Source organism: Zingiber officinale, chromosome 5B (assembly GCF_018446385.1).
Source record: "Zingiber officinale cultivar Zhangliang chromosome 5B, Zo_v1.1, whole genome shotgun sequence".
Classification (NCBI taxonomy): Eukaryota; Viridiplantae; Streptophyta; class Magnoliopsida; order Zingiberales; family Zingiberaceae; genus Zingiber; species Zingiber officinale.
The window spans coordinates 8,329,627-8,352,148 of NC_055995.1; the positions used below are offsets into that span (position 1 = coordinate 8,329,627).

Consider the following 22,522-nt stretch of genomic DNA (forward strand, 5'->3'; position numbering starts at 1 on the left):
GTCAATTTTGGAAATTAATATTTATGAAATTAATAACCTAGGTAGATTTGAATCAATAGTGTTAAGTTTCACTTGTGATTCAAATCTAAACCATTAAGAACAGATAAGTTAAATTTGGAATCAATGATGTTAAGTTTTGTCTGCGATTCCTAATTTAACTTCTAAAGAACAAATAGGTTATTTAAGAAAAGGTTCGACACTTGTACAAAAATTTTTGTACAGTGGAACCGGTACGTTTTCCTAGGATTAACCAACAAAAATATGATGTGAAAGAAAGTATGATGAGAGAGGATGAAGAGAGAGAAAATGTAATGAGAAAAAAATGAGGAAAGAGTGTGTGATGAGAGAGATTGAGGAGAGAGAAAGTACGATGAGGGGGAAAGTATGATGAGAGAGAAAGTGTGCTGAGGAAAAAATGGAGGGAGTGTGATAAGAGAGATTAAGGAGAGAGAAAGTGTGATGAGAGTGTAATTGTGATGAGAGAAAAAAAGGAAAAAAAAGAGTGTGATGGGAGAGATTGAGGAGAGAGAAAGTATGATGAGAGAGAAAGTATAATGAGAAAAAAAAAGGAAGCGAGTGAGATGGAAGAGATTGAGGAGAGAGAAAGTATGATGAGAGATAACGTGTAATGAGAAAAAAAGAGGAAAGAGAGTGTGATAAGAGAGATTAAGGAGAGGGAAAGTGTGTGATAAAATGATGAGAGAAAAAATATGATGAGAGAGAACAAGAAGAGAGAAGTGATATGAAAGAAAAATATATATATATATATATATTTTGATATTTGATATTAAGGGAGAAAATTTTAGTTTTAGGTCAAGGCTATTTTTGGAATAAGGGAATATTTTGATTGATGAAAATAGGGTAATGACTCATTGAAGGGGAGGTACATGGGAATGAGTTATTACTCAATTTCAAGGATTCATTCCTTTATTTGCATTCCTATTCCTATAATCCAAACATTAACAATGACAATCAATGATTCTCATTCTCATTCCTCATTCCTATTCCCCTAAACCAAACGCCCCCTTAGTCAGCATTAAAGTCATATTCTCAATCAAATATTTTCATCAATTTCGAATAGGATCATAATATGCATCATGATTTTCTAGTTTATTATCATAGTCTAAATTATATAGTAACCTCTAAAATATTCATCTCATTTAAAATTTCAATTTTAATTTTCTCATTGTTCCTTTAAATGTTAGGTATAAACTATCTCTTCTTTTTATAACATAGGTGTCCAAATTCGGATTCGTCTACTCAATAAATGTAAAATTAATATAATTTATGTATATTTAGAGGTCCACCTCTAAAATATTAATTTTTGTTACTGTTAAAATTTTAATTCTTTTATTTATTTCTTTAAATATTTTACTATTGGACACGTAAATAAACTATCTCTTTGATGTTCTTTCCAAAGCTCTCAATGATAAATATGATAAAAAATAATTCATTCATTTTTAATGTTTCTATTAATTCATTTTTATATTAATACGAACAACATAAATCATGAGTAACTATTAATCATTAATATAGTGACCAATATATAGAGAAAAATATGTTTGGATGCCTCAACTAAATATGATAACACCTCATAAATTAATCATTGTACCACCTTGAGGAGCAGCATCGCATGACCTAATGGCTAAATGCTGTAAGTGGACAATACAAGGCTTTAAGTTTTTTTTTAAAAAAAAAAAATACAAGGATTTAAGTTCTTTTTTTAAAAAAAATACAATGATTTAAGTTTTTCGTTTACTCGATTTATAAATACAAGTAGTTTATATTTATATAGAGTCGATGGATCAAATACTTAGATGGTAATACAAAAATATTTTAAATTTATATTTATTTATTAATGTATATATTTATTAAAAATAGAAATATTAAATAAATCAAAACATGGTAAAAAAAATTATATTTTTATTAGCTTTTAAAATGGATACAAATTAAAGGATTGTTTTTAAAAAAAAACATCAAATTGGTGTCAGTTTTTATTTTTTATTTACGAAAAGGACGTCCCCTTCCATCTATCTCTCGTTTGTAAATAACAAAATTATTCTTTATTTAAAAATATTATATATATTAAATTTAGAATCCATCGATGAATTGTAAAAATAAAATATGTTCATATTATAATAAGTACGAGTTCATATCTAGGGATTTATCTTATTTATTTTACATAATCATATGGATTTTTTATGACTATATGACATATGGATTTTTTTTCCCCTTTTTACTTAAGGTTCAACAATTTTCCATCAATTTTATAAAAAAGTTCAATACACATATATGAAATATACTAGTTTCCCATTATTACTTTACATTACGTGGATTATAAACATATATTTCCAACTTATCCCATCAATTTATTATTTAATATATATCTTACTATTTTATTAAAAATCTCCCCCCTTTACTAACTAATTTTGGTGAAGCCTAAAATGAATTTACGTTAATATCCTTTTTTCTATTCACACTAAAAATAATTTCAAGATTTATTAGTAATTCCACAAGCGAAACAATCAGTGATCTAGAGTTCAAGACTCAACTGCAGCGTATTATTATGAATTTTTCTCATCATTAATTTTCTCTGGTTGTTTTATATATAAAAAAAATATAGTTCTCTTTAGTCCCACATCTTAGAATTGACAAACTATGATCAAGAAGCTTCTATAAATATTTTAGGCCGACAATGTTAAAAAATATACTTTTCTTAGTTTTTTTACTAAGATAAGTATAATATTAAATTAAATTAATTTTTTTCATAGGGAAGCCCGTTATAGTAGTTTGTTGTTGGGATTCTCTAGCGTCACCCTTGCATTCTTGATAACGTAAGGGTGACACTCGAAAATCCAAACAATTCGGATTTTCAAAGACCCAAATAATTCAGATTTACCTAATGACTCTATTTTAGTATTTTAATACTAAAATTCTTTAATTAATATATTTTAGTATTTTAATACTAAAATTCTTTAATTAATATAATTTCATTATAAATGGTCATTGTGATTTCAATATATTATATTACACACGCGACGCGTGTGCACGATCACTAGTATTATTTAAAAATCTGTTGGAGATATTTTTTAGAAAATAATTTAATTTAAATTACAATGAATTAAATATAACTTATCTCTCGATATGACTTATCTAATAATCTCATGCTGTCAGTGGTGTCTAATTTCTACCTAATGCAGAGCAGCCAAGCGAAAAGAGCGTTTGAGGCAGGTGAAGAACTTTAGCTTTTATGTATCTTTTACTTATGATCGCAGCCTTCTTCTTGTATAGGAACTCAGATTAATGGGTAATATTTAATAATCGATTAATAATTATTACTTATCGAGCTATGAAACACCAACATTTCATTCAGAAAGGTAGATCCGTTACCTTAGCGGTCCTCTAGTGTCGGCCCCACGGATATGGAGGGAGGTTTATGCAGGTATACAGGTCATAGGCACATAGCGAGGTAAATCCCAGATCGTCAGTTCCTGAGAATCGATCCCTGACCATTAGGCCAGAGATACCATGCGCCCACCGTCTGCGCTACGCCCTACGGGCACCAACAACCAACAACCAACATTTCATTCAGGCCCGCATTCATCGTGTACAAATCATATTTGCACATGAGTCAACTTAATTCGGTGTAATCCAAATCTTAAATTTACACCCCTTACATATTTATATGTAAGAGAAAGTTTCTCCGTATTTATTTATCACATCAACACATATAAATTAATATAAATCAATTGATATATTTTAACACTTTTAATATAAGATTAAAGTCTTATTTATAATAATTTTTCATTCTTTCTCTACGTCTTTAAGTGTTTATATACTTCCAACATATACAAGGGGGAAATAATATATTTTAGATGGGTGGAATCATCATTTCATTAGAAAAGGAGTTTAGGGTGCTCATGTGATGGTTTTGCCCTTTTATATTCTAGATACTCAATCTGTGAGAGAATGACACCTAGTATATTATAATAGATAAAGGTTTTCATAGTTTATCTCCCCTTAAGTATAATATCTTTTTAATATAATAAATTTTGTCCTAGGTCGTAGCGCAGACGGTGAACGTATAATATCTCTGATGTAATGATTAGAGGTCGATTCTCAGGAACTGACGACCTAGAGTTTACCCTGCTATGTACCTATGACCTATGTACTTACATGATTCCTTTCATATCCGTGGGGCCAATACTAGAGAGCCGCTAAGATAGCGGATCTATTTTTTTTTTTTTAATATAATAAAATTTACTTTTTTTTAATAAAAAAAAAGAGGTTGCTAAAGATGTAAATATAACAGAAGAGGAACTGTCACGCTGATAAGACAGGACGAGGAGGTGGATGACAAGAGACAAAGGCTCATGGGATGGGCGTTCGTATTATGATCTCATTTGCAGGAGCCACCCTTATTTTTATTTCTTTATCTTTCCAAATCATCATCATTCATCACTCATCTGTCTTTGTCCGAAGAATGGATGTGTCATACATACTCTAACTCAGGCAATTACTCCATTTTATTATTATTTAATTTTAAAATAGCTTTTCTATATATTAATTTATTTAGGTAAACATATATATATATATTTTTAAAAAAAGAGCTTTTATTATTATAAAATTTTAAAACTAAAATCTTATATTAATTAGACTTGTATCAGTGGTGAATTAGCTAATAGGCTTGCATAATTATAGTCAAATTAATATTAATCCCTGATAAAAAAACAAATGGTGCATGTGTAGGCAGGCACTGGAATCTAGCATGCACATGGAAAATATGAACCCTAACTCGGACTATATGCTTGTCTTACCCAGGCACATGCAATTGTAGATCAATTATTGGGGGAGTCTTCATCGAAACATTGAATCTGCCATGATCGATTGAACGGTGAAAAAGTGTGTGTTGGTATTCGATCCATCTCATTCAACAAATTTAGAATAATTTTACGAAAGAAATATGATACAGCGGATAATTATTAATTTCGTTGATTCATACATACATGAATGTTAAAAATGATTATTGAATCCGCTGATTCATATACGAAATATTGAAAGTAAACTTCTAAATCTGTTAATTTAGGTATGAACAGATTTAATTGAATCCGCTGATTCTTCATCTATCATCCTTATAAATTGAATCACAAATATTTTTAATTATGTCGTCCATATCTTTTTTATGCATTAAAAACTCCCTCCTCATCAACAACATCATCTTCCTCCTTATAAAAACATCCTTTTCCTCCATATTTATCCGGCGATTGTTATCGTATTGGACAAGACTTACTATATTCAAAGTTTCAAATATCATTGTCATCCTTTCTATTAGCCGATCCACAAACAAAAGAAATCGTCTATCAACCATCTGCCGACATCATTGCTCCATATCACAATCAAAAACATTATCAACAAAACATTACGATATACTCGGTTGCATAATTCCACAAGATCAACTCAGCTTTGATACAAAATTAAATAACAGATAACTATCAATTCCGTTGATTCACATAATAAATCAAAAACTATTTGCAACTTTAGAGAGAAGAAGAACATGACCGAATTATTATTGATCAAAAACTCCTCAAAACAACTAAATAAATAGTTTAAATAGATTCAAACCATAACCCTTCAAAAGATGAAATTATCCTAAAATTAAAATAACTCTTCTGTTCAGCGTCAAGAAACCAAAGGATATAACATGAGATCAGATGCAGTTTTCATTGAGTAGATGTCTACAAGCTACAGGTAAACAACTTCACCTTCAAGTGAACAATTAAATAACAACAAACATACTTTAACTAAACAATATCGACAGCCATTGTCTACTCATTTGGCTAATCGCTAAACCCTAAGCTTAGTAATAATGGGCATCAGCATGGAAGTTAACTTTTTCCACAATGGGTTCGATCGCGCCTTTGTTTAACCACTGCCTCTCGAAACCAGCCATTAGTAGTTGTTTTGTTATACTATAGGCATGTTGGTGTTGTATACACAATTTCCTTCGATGCTGAGTTTTCTAGCTCTCAATCTTCAGACGATAAACCAGAACCTGACAAAAAAAAAACACAAAATGATCTGTTACAACTAAGATGAAAAAGGAAATGACTAATCATATACCACATGAGACATCTCACCAGCTCCCTACTATCACTAGTGAAAGAAGCATAGAGTGTGGTAAGGGATTCTTCTCCCTCCAATCTCAGTAGGCCTGCCGAAGAAGGATCAGTAGATGGCTCACCCTCTGGGCGGGCACACCTCATTGACATTGTTTCTACTCGAGGTTTCCTTGCATATATTTCAACTCCTTCAAGTAGTGTGGATGTCTGAAGAGCAATAAACTGCAAATACATCCACACAAACTTAGAGGAAAACTTCTCCAATTTCAAGAGACTACGCTATTTAGCGCAATAGAAAAAACACATTTACTTGGTACAGGTGTTTGATTGACATGGTCGGCCTGCAGCTAAGAAATTGTCGTTCCAAATTTGGCATGCTTTCCTTATCCAAAGGAATCAGGGTCAAGTGTATATCAAACTGGAGATTAGAAATCAGAGTGGTAAGTAGTGTTGGCGCATAGTGGTTATTAGACATGAATTTGAAGAAATAAGTGATTACCCTTCCTCTTAATTTACCTCGTCATCAACTTCTTCTAGATTCCGAAGATAATCAACCAATTTGGCAACGCGTCCCCCTTTTGTCAACCTGCCATTTGAACCGCCAGAAGTATTATGTCTAGTTTGACTCCGAGTGCCATTCTTCCCCCATGCGAGCATCTCTCTGTTTCCTGCTCGCAAAGGCAATGTACCAAGAGGCTCTCTGTTGATTTCAAAATCCTCATTCTCTTCAGCCATGTCTACACTTCCTGCTGTTCTGGCTGGAGGTGCCCCCCATCTCTTGCATCTCTTTGGCTTTCGGTCTGGGGAGGGTTCATCCGCAGATGAGGAATCTTTGGATTCATCATTGGCATTGGTTTCTTCTTCTTCATCAGACCCGATAACTGCAGCATCGTTACCAATATTTCTGCCTCGACCACGTAGATGGCCTTGGTAACTTCCTTGTGGTTTTCTTCCAAATGGTGTGTTAGCTCTAGTGGATGACCTTCTCCTACCAAGAGCTTCAGATTGTCGTCGAAACGTTTCAGCTATGTATGCTTGTATCTAGTTTGAATAGTAGATCAGTAAGATATAGGTTGGATAGTTGACAGTAAGACAACCAAACCACTGTATCCTAAATCTATCTAAATTAATTGATCATTTAATAGTATAGAGTACCTTCTTATTGCGGGATTTCTCCTCTTCATGGAAAGCCAGCTCCTGCAGACCACAATTAAACTAAGAGTTCACCACACAACAAATATTTCAAGTAGGAATGACCAAAGAAATGCACTCAATTAATTATATATGATGTACCTCCTCCTCATACTTGTCAATGTCAGGATATAGCGCTGCTATAAGGGCATCATAGTTGGGATCATCCCTCAAAGAACGCCGACTTGCACAGTGTGTGCGGCATGCAGGACATTCATTATTTCTGCAAGAAGGATACAATCACAACTAGTTTACCAGCCAGTAGAATAAACACTAACAATGCACGCTTTTCAATGATAGCATCACAAAACCAAATAAAATGTACTTGCATAAGCTGATAAGCACAGATAAAGTATTTTAACATACCCAAGCCTCATTGATTTGTCAATACATTCTCTACAAAACCGATGAAGGCATTCCATTACTGTCCTTGTCTTGCGTATTATTCCTGGAAAAGAGTAGCAAACTTATCTTCAGTATAAGAGTATCAAACAACTAATCAAAACGATCTAACATATAGACTAGAATGTGAAAAGAAAACAAAGACATGATTTTAACTCTTTTATTATTATTATTATTATTATTATTATTATTATTATGATTATTATTATTATTAAATGTTATAAATTCTCAAGCATAATTGCTCCATGAAAGGGTCTGAAATGTGAACCCCCAAATTTTGTTTACGATGAAAGGCATTCATGGTTTGCATTTTGCCTGTCATCTATAAGCATTTAATTTTGAATCAAGATAGAAATTTAGCACTCATCAGTAAGTCCTTTTATCTAATTGGAAAGGCTCCGAAAAAATCATTAAGTAGTAGTAAAACACATTATATACTTTAGCAACAAAGTCTTAGAATGCATGAGACATTTGCTATCAAGTAGCTAGAAGAATAGTATTAAAAAAAACATGAACATAGACTATACCAACTGAGTGGTTACCCAAAAAATTAAGTAAATCCTGACCAAAGGAATAGCCAAAAACACCATGGGCAATGGAATGATAGATGCCAGAGGAGCATTACAAGCTGGGCTTCCCATCTTGGTTATACAGATCCAAAACTCACACTCATGGAAATTATGATAACCATTGATTATAACCTAAAATTGAATCAATTCTTATGAAGAAATAGATCAAATAGAAAATTCCCTTTAAATTTTAACCAAAAGTGATCTTTATTAGTATAGCCAAATCTACTGATCCACAAACAGACAAGTGAACAAATTAATGAGAAGCTACAAGTCAAGAATGTCTACACTCTCCAATGCTAAATGTTAGTGATCCGGCGGTTAGAACAGGGGACCCCCCTTCTGAGGGGTCAATGCCACGCGGGAGTCGAAAGGCCAGGTGACCGATCGGAGAAGGAGGGGCCGACCTCCCGGCTGGCCGACCGTTGAATAGCCGATGGTAAAAGTCGCCCCGACAGAAGTCGGGGTTCCGACGCTCAATGGAACAGTAGCAAATAGCCGATCGGAAGGCCTAAGAGAATGTGACATACTGCTAAACAGTCCCTACATAGCATCCTACCGAAAATATCCCCAGCATATCGATGCCAACGACAGGCTGGACGGGATGTGAGTGTCGTCCGGCCGGCGCTTAAGATAAGGGCTGGCCGGACAGACTCCCCGTCCAATCGGCTTGCAGGACGCCCTGGCCTGTGATCGGTAGAGAGGGACAAGAACGTCTTATGACAGCTGTCAAGTCCTATGGCTAGGCCATACTCCAAGTCTGACAACGAGGTGTTTTGTTGTCCCATCGAAGACGTGCTTGGACTGTAGCAGTATGGCGTCAGGTAAGCTTTCTGACAGACACATACCGAGGTATGGGCTGCGGACACGTATGCGCCTCGGTGGACGTGCAAGAGCTCTTTCACCGCTCTATATAAAGAGCCTCATACTTCGCCGAAGGTACGCGCTTGACACCTTTGGAGCCACCTTTTTCATCACTCACTTGCCTGACTTGAGCGTCGGAGGGTCGCCGCCGGGAACCCCTCCCGGCCCGACTTCTGTGCAGGTTCGCCGGAGGTTCGTGCAACCAGTCGAGGATCCACGTCAGCATCCGGGGAGCGCCACGTGCCCAGCGTCCGTTGATTCAGCATTCGGACAGGATCAAATTGGCGCCGTCTGTGGGAACACTCCTGCATCCGAACGGAAGCAATGGACGAGACTGGACGACAACACACGGTGACGCTCTCCACGGAGGAACTCGACGCTCTGGTCGAGTTGAGGGCCGCCAAGCTTGTGGAGCAAAAACAGAAAGCAGCAGCCGAGCGACCGGAGCAGCAAGCAACGTCCGCGTCTGGGGGCCGAGCGGAAGCACCGCAGGCCACCGTTGCATTTCATCGGGCCCTATTCCGCACCCTCGAAGCTGCAGCAACCCATAGAGATCGGGGATCTTCTTCTGATGAAAGGCCCAGATGAGAGGGAAAGCCCCCCCGAGCGAATACATCGCCCGAACGGATTAATCGCCAATTCTCAGAAGCCATCCTGAAGGATCCACTGCCCAAGCACTACGTGCCCCCGACGATCGGCGAATATAATGGGACCACCGATCCGGATGATCATCTGGGTAAATTCGACAACACTGCTACCCTTCACCAATATACGGATGGGGTGAAGTGTCGAGTCTTTCTAACCACCCTCTTTGGATCGGCTCAACGGTGGTTTCAGAGGTTGCCGGATGGGTCCATCACAAACTTCAAGGACTTCCGAACGGCCTTCCTCCATCATTTTGCAAGCAGTCAGCGTTATCAGAAGACGAGTGTCAGCTTGTTCGCAATCAAGCAAGAGCCAAGAGAGCCGCTCAGAGCCTATATCCAGCGGTTCAACCGAGTGGCCATGGATATTCCAACGGCCACCTCGGAGACCATGATGAATGCCTTCACGCAAGGCCTAGTGGATGGGGATTTCTTCCGATCGCTCATTCGAAAGCCTCCCCGAGACTACGACCACATGCTACACCGGGCCAACGAATACATCAACGTGGAGGAAGCCCAAGCGGCCCAGAAAAAGGAAGCTCCAACCGAGCGGGCTCCCCCTGCCGAGCGGAAGCCACACGCTGCTCATCCACCCAGAGGACCGAGGGCCGAAGCAATCCGCTCTCCCCATGCCAGGTCCCAAGTGCAAGAGGTAGCTGCCGCCCGGCCCAAACCAAAGAAGAAATGGACCCCGATGTTCTGCTCCTTCCACCGGACGGATACGCACAACACAAGGGATTGTTGAAGCCTTCCCTTGATTGCTCAACCCGTGCCCCGAAATGGCGGTCGGCGATCTCCCTCATCCGATAGGCGGCAGAGAACTCATGAAGCCGATCGGACTCAAGACGATAGGCGACAACAACAGACTCCCGATCGGCATAGTTCTCCGAGGCGGGAGAATCGGCGAATGTCTAGAGAACGGTCTCGACCGTCCGCTCGGGAAGAAGAAAATAGAAACAACACTTCCCGAGGCGAGATCAACATCATTGCTGGCGGGCCGACCGGAGGTGACTCTAACCGAGCGAGGAAGGCGAGCGTCCGACAGCTCCAGATTCATGCGGTCGGCTGCAGTCAGGAAAGGGCGAGCGGACCCGAGATAAGCTTCGGGCCCAAAGACTTGGAAGGAGTCGAAGTGCCGCATGACGACGTTCTCCTCATCAAAGCGGTAATAGCGAATTATACTATCCACCGTGTTTTTATTGACACAGGGAGCTCGGTCAACATCATCTTCAAGAAAGCATTCGATCAACTGCAAATTGATCGAGCCGAGCTGCTGCCCATGACAACCCCCCTTTACGGGTTTACGGGCAATGAAGTTCAGCCGGTCGGACAGATTCGTCTGGCCATATCTATGGGAGAAGAGCCGCTCAGGAGGACGCGTACAGCGAACTTCGTGGTGGTAGACTCTGCCTCCTCATACAACGTCATCCTGGGACGACCGACGCTAAGTGAGTTCCGAGCGGCTGTCTCTACCTTCCACCAGAAGATCAAGTTCCCCGTCGAAGACAAAGTGGGAGAAGTACGGGGAGATCAACTGGCAGCGCGACGATGCTACGTTGAAATGGTCCGAGCAGAAGCAAACTCCGCTCGGAAATCGCCACGGATCGAGGTGAATGCTATAACTGAAAAGCCTCCCTCTTTAGTTTATGAAGAAAAAGAGGAAGTGCAGATACACCCGACCCGATCGGAGGCCACGACATTCATCGCATCCGACCTGGAGGCGAGTAAGAAAGAGGAGGTGATCCAATGCCTCCGGAGAAACCATGATGTCTTCGTCTGGTCGACACATGAGCTGTCTGGAATTTCGCCAAGCATAGCGCAGCATGAGCTACATGTCCGACCGGATGCACGGCCAGTAAAGCAAAGAAAAAGGGACTTCAGCGCCGAGCAGAATTCCATCATCCGAGCGGAGGTGGAAAAACTCTTGGAGGCCGGCCATATACGCGAGGTCCAGTTCCCTAGCTAGCTGGCGAACGTGGTGCTAGTCTCCAAGCCTGGCAACAAGTGGAGAGTGTGTATAGATTTTCGGGATCTTAACAAAGCTTGCCCGAAAGACTTTTACCCCTTGCCCCGAATCGATCAACTGGTGGATTCTACGGCCGGCTGCGAATTAATATGTATGTTCGACGCTTACCAAGGCTATCATCAAGTGTCGCTCGCCCGTGAAGATCAAGAAAAAGTCAGCTTCGTGACGGCCGACGGCACCTATTGCTATAATGTGATGCCGTTCGGATTGAAGAATGCGGGTGCCACATATCAGCGCTTGATGAATAAAGTATTCAGAGAGCAGATCGTGCGAAATCTGGAAGTGTACGTGGACGACATTCTCATCAAGTCCGTCCGATCGGCCGATCTCTTCAAAGACATGGAGGAAACCTTCCGAACGCTACGGAAATATGGAGTCAAGCTAAATCCCCAGAAGTGCTTGTTCGGAGCAAAAGGAGGACGTTTCTTAGGTTACATAGTGACCGAGCGGGGCATCGAAGCAAATCCCAGCAAGGTGAAAGCTCTACAAGACATGCCGCCTCCAAGAAATACAAGGGAAGTGCAGCGTTTGACCGGTCGGATAACTGCTCTGTCCAGATTCATCTCCAAAACCGCCGACCGGAGCCTTCCTTTTTTCAAAATCTTGCGCAAGGCTACAAAATTTCACTGGGACGAAGAATGTGATCGGGCGTTCGATGATTTGAAGGCATATCTGAACTCTCTCCCGGTATTAGCCAAGCCGACTGCGGGTGAGCCACTTTGTATTTACTTGTCTTCAACCGAGCGAGCAATCGGCTCGGCATTAGTGAGGGCGAGCGGAGAAGAGCCCGTGTATTTTCTTAGTCTTATTTTAAAAGATGTTGAATCTCGCTACACTGGGCTCGAGAAGCTGGCTTTCGCTCTGGTCCTCGCCGCTCGGCGCCTTTGCCCCATCATTGTCAAAACTAATAGCCCGCTCGGGCGTGTATTGCTGAATCCAGAAGCGTCCGGGCGGCTCATCAAATGGACAACGGAGTTAAGTGAATTTGACATCCAATACCAGCCCCGCTCGGGAATCAAAGCGCAGTCCTTGGCAGATTTTGTGACTGAGGTGCAGAATTCGGAGCCGGAAGCTATGTGGAGAATATTTATAGACGGATCATCCACTCGGCTCGGAAGCGGGATTGGAATACTGTTGCTCTCCCCTCAAGAAGAAAAGATGCACTTATCCGTCCGGCTGGATTATAAAGCTACAAACAATGAAGCAAAATATGAGGCCCTCATAGCCGGCTTGCAGGCAGCACGGCATGTCGGAGCCGGTCGGGTAGCGCTTCATTCGGATTCCCAGTTGGCTGCTCAGCAGCTCTCTGGTACCTTCGAAATCAACAGTGCTCGGCTCAAGCTCTACGCGGAAGCCTTTGAGAAGCTTAAAGCCAATTTTAGAGAAGTCATCGTCCAGAAGATACCCAGAGCAGAAAATCAAGCGGCCGATGAGTTAGCCAAACTCGCGAGCTCAATAACGCCGATCATCATTCAGCAGCCAATTGAACAAGTATTGTTGGTGGCGCATGTCGATCGTATGGAAGGCCTTACGTTTCCGAGCGACTGGAGGACATCCATCACGGAGTTTCTACGCTCGGGCGCCACGCCGTCCGATCAGAATGAAGCCCAACTGTTAAGGAGGAGAGCCGGTCGGTTCACACTCATCGACGATCAGGTTTACAAGAAGGCTTTCTCACGCCCGCTGTTGAAATGCGTGAGCTCGGAGGACTCGGCTTACATCCTCCAAGAAGTAAATCAAGGATCATGCGGAGGACATCCGGGCGGACGATCGCTGGCTAAGAAGATCCTGTTGGCCGGGTGCTTCTGGCCAACCTTACAAGCAGACGCCGCTCGGACCGTGTCGACATGCCTTTCGTGTCAGAAGTACCATAACTCCTACCACCGACCGGCAGAGGAAATGAAGGCATCAACGGTTTCATGTCCGTTCGATCAGTGGGGAATGAATATCGTTGGTCCATTTCCTATGGCGACCGGACAGCAGAAATTTCTGCTAGTGGCGGTCGATTATTTTTCCAAGTGGGTGGAGGCCGAGCCGCTAGCCAGGATCACCGAACATATGGTCAAAAAGTTCATATGGCAGCACATCATATGTCGGTTCGGCGTCCCTCGCCGACTGATTTCCGACAACGGGCGGCAATTCACAGGAAAGATGCTTGAAGATTGGTGCCAAAGCTACGGCATCGAGCAGCACTTCACGTCCGTAGCATACCCCCAAAGCAATGGTCAAGCTGAAGTAACTAATCGGGAAATTCTTCGTATTTTGCGTGCTAGGCTCGACCATTTGGGAGGAAGTTGGGTGGATGAAGTGTCGGGCGTCTTATGGGCCATCCGAACGACTCCAAAGGAAGGGACGGGCGTCACGCCTTTCCACTTGGTGTATGGCGGCGAAGCGGTCATTCCTGTTGAAGTTGGCGTCGAGTCCGTCCGGATCCAGAGCTATGATGATGACAACGCCGAACGGAGGAACATGGAGTTGGATTTGATCGACGAGGAGCGAGCCAAGGCGTCCGTTCGGCTGATGGCGTATCGGCAGCGGATGAAGCAAAACTACAACCGCCGCGTAATCCCCAGATCATTCCAGATCGGCGACCTTGTCCGGAAGAAAGTCAAGCCGGTCGGTGACGTCGGCAAGCTGAAAGCTCCCTGGGCGAGCCCCTTCAAGGTTATCGAAAAACTCCGCTCGGGCGCTTACTATTTGGAGGATGAAGACGGACGGCAGCTGGATCGGCCATGGAGCGCGAATCATCTCCAGCCTTATCTAGCTGGATGAGAAGTGCACCGATGTAACTCATTTTTGTGTATATGACTAGTCGTCTATGTCCTTGTAATGCAGGAAGCAAAAAGATAAAAACGCATTGAACATTATCCGCCGAACGGCCTACTGCGTGAAGACCCCGTGCCGTTCGGCCGGGCATATAAATTACACGAGTCGAAGGCTTGATGGTAAAAACCCCGTACTGTTCGGGCAGGGTGTATATTATATTATTATTTGAAGCAAGATCGGGGTCAAAGATCCCGCGCCGTTCGGCCGGGAGAATGTTAGCCGAGTCGGAGGCTCAATGACGAAGACCCCATGCCGTTCGGGAGCATATAATAAAAATTAGCCTTAATAGGCCGTCGAGCTCCGACGTTAAATATCGAGAGACGAGCCGACGTCTATAAACGTCCGAGCGGAAGACCGTCGAGCTCCGACGTTAAATATCGAGAGACGAGCCGGCGTCTATAAACGTCCGAGCGGAAGATCGTCGAGCTCCGACGTTAAATATCGAGAGACGAGCCGGCGTCTATAAACGTCCGAGCGGAAGGCCGTCGAGCTCCGACGTTAAATATCGAGAGACGAGCCGACGTCTATAAACGTTCCGAGTGAAAAAAAAAAGGAGACTGCAAGTGTCCGAGAAGTTCGCCGCCAGTATCGTTCGACCGACTCTACGTTCCGCTCGGCTCAAGGCCCAAAGGTTCTTGTCGGCTTATAGCGAGCGAGCCCTGCGAGCTCCAACGTTAAATATCGAGAGACGAGCCGGCGTCTATAAACGTCCGAGCGGAAGGCCGTCGAGTTCCGACGTTAAATATCGAGAGACGAGCCGGCGTCTATAAACATCCGAGCGGAAGGTCGTCGAGCTCCGACGTTAAATATCGAGAGACGAGCCGGCGTCTATAAACGTCCGAGCGGAAAGATGGGAGCGCGTGAGCGAATAACGTTCGCGCGCCGAGCGGCTGTAAAGTCGCATGGCGAAGGGCGTTTTTTGAAAACAATCGGCTTGAGCTCACGTTAAAGTATGAAGCCGAGCGGAGGAGTTTTAAAGAACACTTTAAACATGATGAAAGAAAAATTTCTTGCCAAAACAAAAGTTGCAAGAACGGGAAGATGATCTATTTACGTCAAACGCTGGGCAAACAAAAGAACTTACAGCAAAAATAAGTTTTGCCGAATGGCGAGGATACAAAAAAGTTGATAAAAAACACTCCTCACGCGTCAAAATCAAAAAGAGCATCAGGAATGGCGCCCATCACTAGCCGATCCTCCGGGGATGGTCACCATGAAAGGTGGCCTTTAGTCTTGAGTAATTCACCGCCTGATCGCCTCTTCGAAGTGAGGGAAATCTTGTCGGTGAATTTCTCTCCGAAGTCCAAGCGGACAAATGCCTTCCTCACTTCGTCGAAGCGGGCCGACTCCATCCCGATACTCTTTGAGCGCGGCTATGGCGGCTTGGAGATCCTTCAAGTCTCCTTCAATTTGAGCGGATCGCCGAACGACCTCCTTCTGGCCAAGGGCATCCGGATCCTCGACGCCGCTTCAGCCCTCGATCTCCACCTTCATTAAGTCCGTGTCGTCGATGGCCTTGCGCTTCCGAGTGGTCGCCGTCTTGATTTCTTTATCCTTTTGTTTGACCACAGCTTCAAGCCGAGCGACCTCGCTCGCCAAATCGGAAGCTCGTTTCCGTTCGGCCTCCAAAAGCTTTTTGCTTTTCTCCAAAGCAGCCGTGGATTGCCCTTGGTTTGCCTTCGAAAGTTTAAGTTTTTTCATTTCTTCCTCCAGCTCGGTCAATCGATTGCTGACCACAATCTGCTCTACCCAACTCTGCGAACGAAGGCAGTTAAGCTAAAAGCTAAAACAAAAAGTATCAGTAAAACAGAAAGACATACCCCGGTCGCCTGCTGCAGGTTACTGTCCCCTAGCTGACTGGGAGACATGAGCGCGACGCGTACGCGCGCGTCCTCCCAAACTTTGGCGAGCGGACCGGTGAGGGTGATCTGCTGTTCGGGAGCCGATGGCCAGTAGGTATTCCTCCGAGGGAAATCTGAGGACGGTTTTAATCACCCTCGGGCCGCTCGAATCATCTTGAGATGTAGCGGCATGGCCAGAAGACTCGCCGATCGGAACCGGACGGTCGCTTAGTCGCCTAAGGCGACGTAAAGTCCGAGAGGTGGAAGGTTGCGCCTCAGGGATGGTCGGCGGCAAGTCAAGTTGAGTCGGAGTGTGCTCCGAGGAGACCGCCTCAAAAACCGCTTGAGCATCATCGCTCCGCTCGGAGAGCTGCTCCCTCGGCAAAGGCTGTTGAGCAGCTGACTCTAGCCGACGGCGCTTTCGAGTCACCAAAGGTGTCTCGTCAGCCGATCGGCCTTCCTCCTCTGCCTGTGCAGATGCTGCAATATTGGCTGCGGCCTCGTCAGTGGAGACGCGGGTGGCAGATGCCTCGGGAGCAACTTGAGCTCCCTCGCTCCCTTCAGTTGCAGAGCCGGTCGGAACCAAACCCCGTTCGGCTACCTCTTTGTCCTTTACCGCTTCAATATTGGCGGCTTTCAGCTTGAGCTTTTCGGTTGCCTTAGCACGCCACATAACTTCAGCTGCAGAAACAAAGAATAAATCAGTTAGAACAAAAGAAAAAGGGGGATAAGAATCGCTTACTCATGCTACAAGGCAGATCGGCTTGGATGGGAGACAAGCCAAATATGTACATTACTCCAGGAAGGAGCAACTTGTCGATATCGTAACGTTGTCCGACCAGCTGGTTGGCCGCATGAAGATACGCCGGATGCCTCTTGAATTTGCCAAGACTCGGTTGAGTCGGCACCGCCGTCTGTCACTTTGTTCGGAAGGCCGGCCGTTCAGGGAGACCAATGCTTATTGGAGCTCGGCATGTTGGTAAATAGGACGACACCCGACCTAGATTGAAATATGAAGGTCCCCCACTCGGATTGTTTTGGGTAGAAGAAATAGTGAAAGATTTGGGGGTCCAAGGGGATATCGTTCAATTTGAAAAGGACTATCACCCCGCTCAGCAACCTAATCGAGTTCGGGACTAATTGGCCGAGCGGGATGCGAAAGTGGTTGCATATTTTGACGATGAACGGATGTGGAGGAAAGCGCAGCCCGGCCAAAAATTGATCACGGAAGAAGCAAATGGTGCCGGACGGCGGATCATTAGGTCGATCGGAAGGAGTGGCTACAACTATTTCGTGGTCGGCCGGAATTTCATACGTCCGAATGAGACGCAATGCGTCTTCTTCATCGAATCGGCTCTCCATAGTCGTATACCAAAGACCAGGAGCGCCGACCGTAGGCGTAGAAGTACTCGCCATGATCAAAACAGAAGAGATATCGACAGAAAAACTAAAAGAAAATGCCGAGGGAATGAAAAAGAAAACAATACAGAAGGTGGGGAGTTGAAAAGGAAGGCTTACGGGTGCAAGAAAGATCGAGGAAAGGAAGAAGATGGCGAGCGCACCAAACAGGCAAGGAATAAGGATCGCCGGAGCAGAGAGAGCAGCGTGAGGGCGAAGGTCGATGGAACAAGAAGGCGGCGGATAGAAGTGGCCGCGAGATTTATAACGTTAGCGTCGAGCGACCGTCGCCGTCCGATTCAGGTCACGAAGAACGAGGTCATCATCCAGCCATTCATTTCAAACGGCTGCTGTCCCATCGGAGGTAATGCCACCGCCATACGCTGACAAGAGCAGGGTCACCACGTGTCAGCAGGACACAGGTCGCATTTAATGAGCGCACCTTACCGTGCGCAGCGCACCTTACCGTGCGCAGCGCACGTGATTAACAGTAAGGGAAAGGATTTGATATGAATTTCAAGGGAATACAAGGCACGAGCAAGACACAGCCGACCGGATGTGCATCTCTATGCCTAGCCGAGCGGACTAGTATAGCGGCCGTTATCCAGGCAGATCGGCAGTCCAGTCAGTCGGACTTCACCTCCCTCGACTAGACTTGAGGGGGAGGCAAGTGATCCGGCGGTTAGAACAGGGGACCCCCATTCTGAGGGGTCAATGCCACGAGGGAGTCGAAAGGCCAGGTGGCCGATCGGAGAAGGAGGGGTCGACCTCCCGGCTGGCCGACCGTTGAATAGCCGATGGTAAAAGTCGCCCCGACAGAAGTCGGGGTTCCGACGCTCAATGGAACAGTAGCACATAGCCGATCGGAAGGCCTAAGAGAAGGTGACATACTGCTAAACAGTCCCTACATAGCATCCTACCGAAAATATCCCCAGCATATCGATGCCAACGACAGGCCGGACGGGATGTGAGTGCCGTCCGGCCGGCGCTTAAGATAAGGGCTGGCCGGACGGACTCCCCGTCCAATCGGCTTGCCGGACGCCCTGGCCTGTGATCGGTAGAGAGGGACAAGAACGTCTTATGACAGCTGTCAAGTCCTATGGCTAGGCCATACTCCAAGTCTGACAACGAGGTGTTCTGTTGTCCCATCGAAGACGTGCTTGGACTGTAGCAGTATGGCGTCAGGTAAGCTTTCTGACAGACACATACCGAGGTATGGGCTGCGGACACGTATGTGCCTCGGTGGACGTGCAAGAGCTCTTTCACCGCTCTATATAAAGAGCCTCATACTTCGCCGGAGGTACGCGTTTGACACCTTTGGAGCCACCTTTTTCATCACTCACTTGCCTGACTTGAGCGTCGGAGGGTCGCCGCCGGGAACCCCTCCCGGCCCGACTTCTGTGCAGGTTCGCCGGAGGTTCGTGCAACCAGTCGAGGATCCACGTCAGCATCCGGGGAGTGCCACGTGCCCAACGTCCGTTGATTCAGCATTCGGGCAGGATCAGTTAGATTTACCTATAAGTTAGGAAAGAAAAACAAAAGTGGCTAAAGGTTGACAATGTTAATATTCATATTGGAGGTTTGGAGGTTCTGGATTACAAAAGGATATCATATAATCTTACCTAATTATTTTTCTGATCATGGGCAAAAATACAGTGAAAAGAATTTTGTAGTTAAAGCGTAATAAAAATTTAGTTAAGAGTGAAGAAAAGCCTTGCAAAGCCAAGAGAGTTAGACTGATTAGTATAAACACAGTCATAATAAATGCAACTAGCACTTGGCAGAGCCAATTAACCTACCTTACCAGACACAAAAATTTACAAAACAAATTACAGAATGCATCCATACAGAGGAGCAATAATTTATAGTACCTAAGCAGATAGGGCATTGCACTTCTTTCCGAATGTCAGCAAGTTTCACAAAAATAAATCTGTGAACGACACAAGTGATAAGTCAGTACTATAGTAGAAAAACTTAAACTTTGCAGATATTTCTATTGAAACAAAGCAAGATCAGATATGATTGATATTATGCAAAATGTGACCTCTTAATAAAATCATTCAAACAACGATTAGAGTAAACTTGGCAATTACACTATATATATGTTCATACATTGACAAGTGAAATTACCTTTGCATATTTGTGGACTAATTCTACAAGACAAGAAACAGAATACCTTAAGGGTACAATATAGCAGGGTTCTAACAACAAGTTATATCACTTATACAGTTGAATGAATAAATAGGTAGGAATTTTCTGATAGGATGCCATTGCCAATAAAATCCATAACATGGTAAAAGAGAACTGATATAGGCTTCACAAGGAGACAAATTGTCAAGGTAATCAGATCATCAACAATTACGTCTTACGTGTACGAATTTTCTGTATTTTCTCATTGAGAGCAAGAGTAACTATTGTGGTTACTTCCCTACCATTGCTTTATGGCCCATCCTATTATCCAATCATTCAGGCCTTAACAACCATTCCCATCTTATATTCTCATAATCCTTATTTTGAACCAAGTTCATTGTTCCATTTTATGGATATGTTTCATATGAGGATATAAATGCTAAAAAAAACTATTATTTTACTTGTCTTGAGGCAACTTACTAGTTTAGAGAAGAAAATTATCTTGTCCTTGACAGAATTAACAAGCTCGATTGTCTCGCACTCTCACTATCAAAGATGTTCTGGGATCCAAAATTGGAAGGCACGATGATTGTAGCCCAAGTTTGTCCATATGTACTTAAATTGATCAGATATAAGTTATAACGTTTTTTGAGTGAAGCAGGATATTCAAAAAAGCCCTAAGCTCTGACCTCGTTAAAACACATGGGTTCCAAGCTATGTAGTCTCAATGTTTGATTGTTTGTAATGACTAGAATTATAATAACTAACATGGATGAACTTCCTACGAATATAATTAGTGGATCTTGAAACACTAAAGAAGGATCATAAAATAAGATATAGACAAAATATCAGAAGCAGATTGTGAAAGAATGTATATGACAACATTTTTACTTTAGGTGACATTCTTCTGAAAAAGTTGTAGGGCAACTAGTGATGAAATGCTATAACATGTTAAGGAAAGTAAACATTAAATGGCATATACAGTTATCGTCAAGACTGCAAGAAATTGAGCAACATATAGATTTAGAATGAAACTTTTGGGACTGAGAAATCAAAATAGATCATGGCCTTCAGGAATTTATTGAAAAAACAACAAAGGAATGATGAAGTTGATGCTATCCACTTAGAAAAACAGGGTCTACGAAATTTCAAGCGGGCTACAAAACAAGAAAGTTATTGGAGAAAATAAAGAAGGCAATGTTAGAAAGGCAATAAACATATGAATGTTGCACGTCAAGTAGTAAACTGTTGGAAACGCCATCCAACTATTTCTTCTTAGCAACTTCAGTTTCCTGCTTAGCAGTATAGGCAGTCACAAGGGCAGAGCCATGGAACACTGGCATTCCATATAGAAAAGGAGGACAACCACCAAACGCGGCGGCATGCACGAGCCCCAAAACGCAATCTTTACCTTCGACGATAGAAAAAAAGGTACATACCACGACAACAAACGAGCCAGGCAATTACAATCAGAACACGATATCAGAGAGAAAGAGGATACCAAAGAGCACGAAGAGAAACAAACGAGGATTATAGAGAATGGTAACCTACTCCGGTTTTTCCGCCTCGTCGTCCTCCTCCTCCTCCTCGTCACCCTCGTCCGACGATCTTCCGCCACCAACCCGTCCATCGAAATCTGCGGCAAAAAAGCAACGACGGTGAGATGGACCCCACGGTGAAGAAAGAATGACCAGTCCACACCATCCCGCAGTTCCTGTGCAGTGGCCTCCCTGTCCTCGACATCAGGCTCATGCTTCAGCAGAAGCGGAGGCGGGTCGGCGAGGGGCATCGCGGAGGGAGGGGTATCATCCGAGGCGGGGATGGAGTGGACGGGAGGAGGCGAAAGCGGGCGCTTTGGGGCGGGCATTTGGTCCTCCCCTAGTCCCGTCGGCGCTGGAGAAGAGAAGCGCAGTTGGAGGCGCAAGGACGGCGGAGAGGAGGAGGGAGACGGCGCGTCCCCTTCTTATTCGAGAAGACGGAGACCGAGAGCAAGATGACGATGAAGATGAGGCCGCAGCTTTTTCGCGATTTGTTTACGCGTTGGCTTTGGTTTGCGCTCGGTGGTCCGAAGCCGACCGGACCGGATCTACTCCTTTCTATCTTTTCTTTTTGTATATTGCTAGGAAGACTCACCAAACATCCTACCCGTTTTTTTGTCTTGCACAGACGCGGGAGAATTGCGGGGTCCGCTCCTGAGGATCTCGGGTGGAGAATGGTGTCGGTTACGAAGGCATTCTTGGAACGAGTAGGATTAAACGATCATAATTCTCTAAAACACAAATATGTTTGTATTGTTTTTAAATATCTCAATTTTTTAACGAGGATTAATGAAAATTTATAGGGAACCAGTTGACGGGGGTACGACGAGGGGACCGGAAGATGACTTAATAGTTTGGGGGTAAGGCGACGGGTAGGTAAAGTTACAATGATCTGGTGGTCACATTTGAGAAGGGACCGACTTTGCTTAAATTACCCAGTGTTAAAATTTTTAGATTCAATCCGTCCAAGTTAT

The 22,522-nt window shown here is 43.5% G+C and overlaps 1 protein-coding gene across 1 annotated transcript; it reads right to left on the bottom strand.

Moving 5' to 3' along the window:
• Positions 1-5,624: 5,624 nt before the first annotated feature.
• LOC121984080 (putative E3 ubiquitin-protein ligase RING1a) lies at positions 5,625-22,066 on the bottom strand. The gene is made up of 10 exons (XM_042536859.1): positions 21,712-22,066; positions 21,562-21,646; positions 19,752-19,810; positions 7,677-7,758; positions 7,413-7,533; positions 7,275-7,316; positions 6,636-7,160; positions 6,430-6,537; positions 6,138-6,341; positions 5,625-6,052 (listed from the first exon to the last, which is right to left on the bottom strand). The coding sequence occupies exons 1-10, from the start codon at positions 21,875-21,877 to the stop codon at positions 6,020-6,022; spliced, it is 1,425 nt and encodes a 474-aa protein (XP_042392793.1). The 5' UTR covers positions 21,878-22,066; the 3' UTR covers positions 5,625-6,019.
• Between the last annotated feature and the right edge of the window lie 456 nt (positions 22,067-22,522).

What these genes read in the sequence shown, in the direction of transcription:
- LOC121984080 (XM_042536859.1), bottom strand. Translation starts at nt 21,877, where the DNA reads ATGCCCGCCCCAAAGCGCCCGCTTTCGCCTCCTCCCGTCCACTCCATC. An exon ending in GACGAGGCGGAAAAACCGGA is followed by an intron (nt 19,811 to 21,561) that starts GTAGGTTACCAT and finishes TGTCGTTCACAG; the next exon opens with ATTTATTTTTGTGAAACTTG. An exon ending in GACAAATCAATGAGGCTTGG is followed by an intron (nt 7,534 to 7,676) that starts GTATGTTAAAAT and finishes TCCTTCTTGCAG; the next exon opens with AAATAATGAATGTCCTGCAT.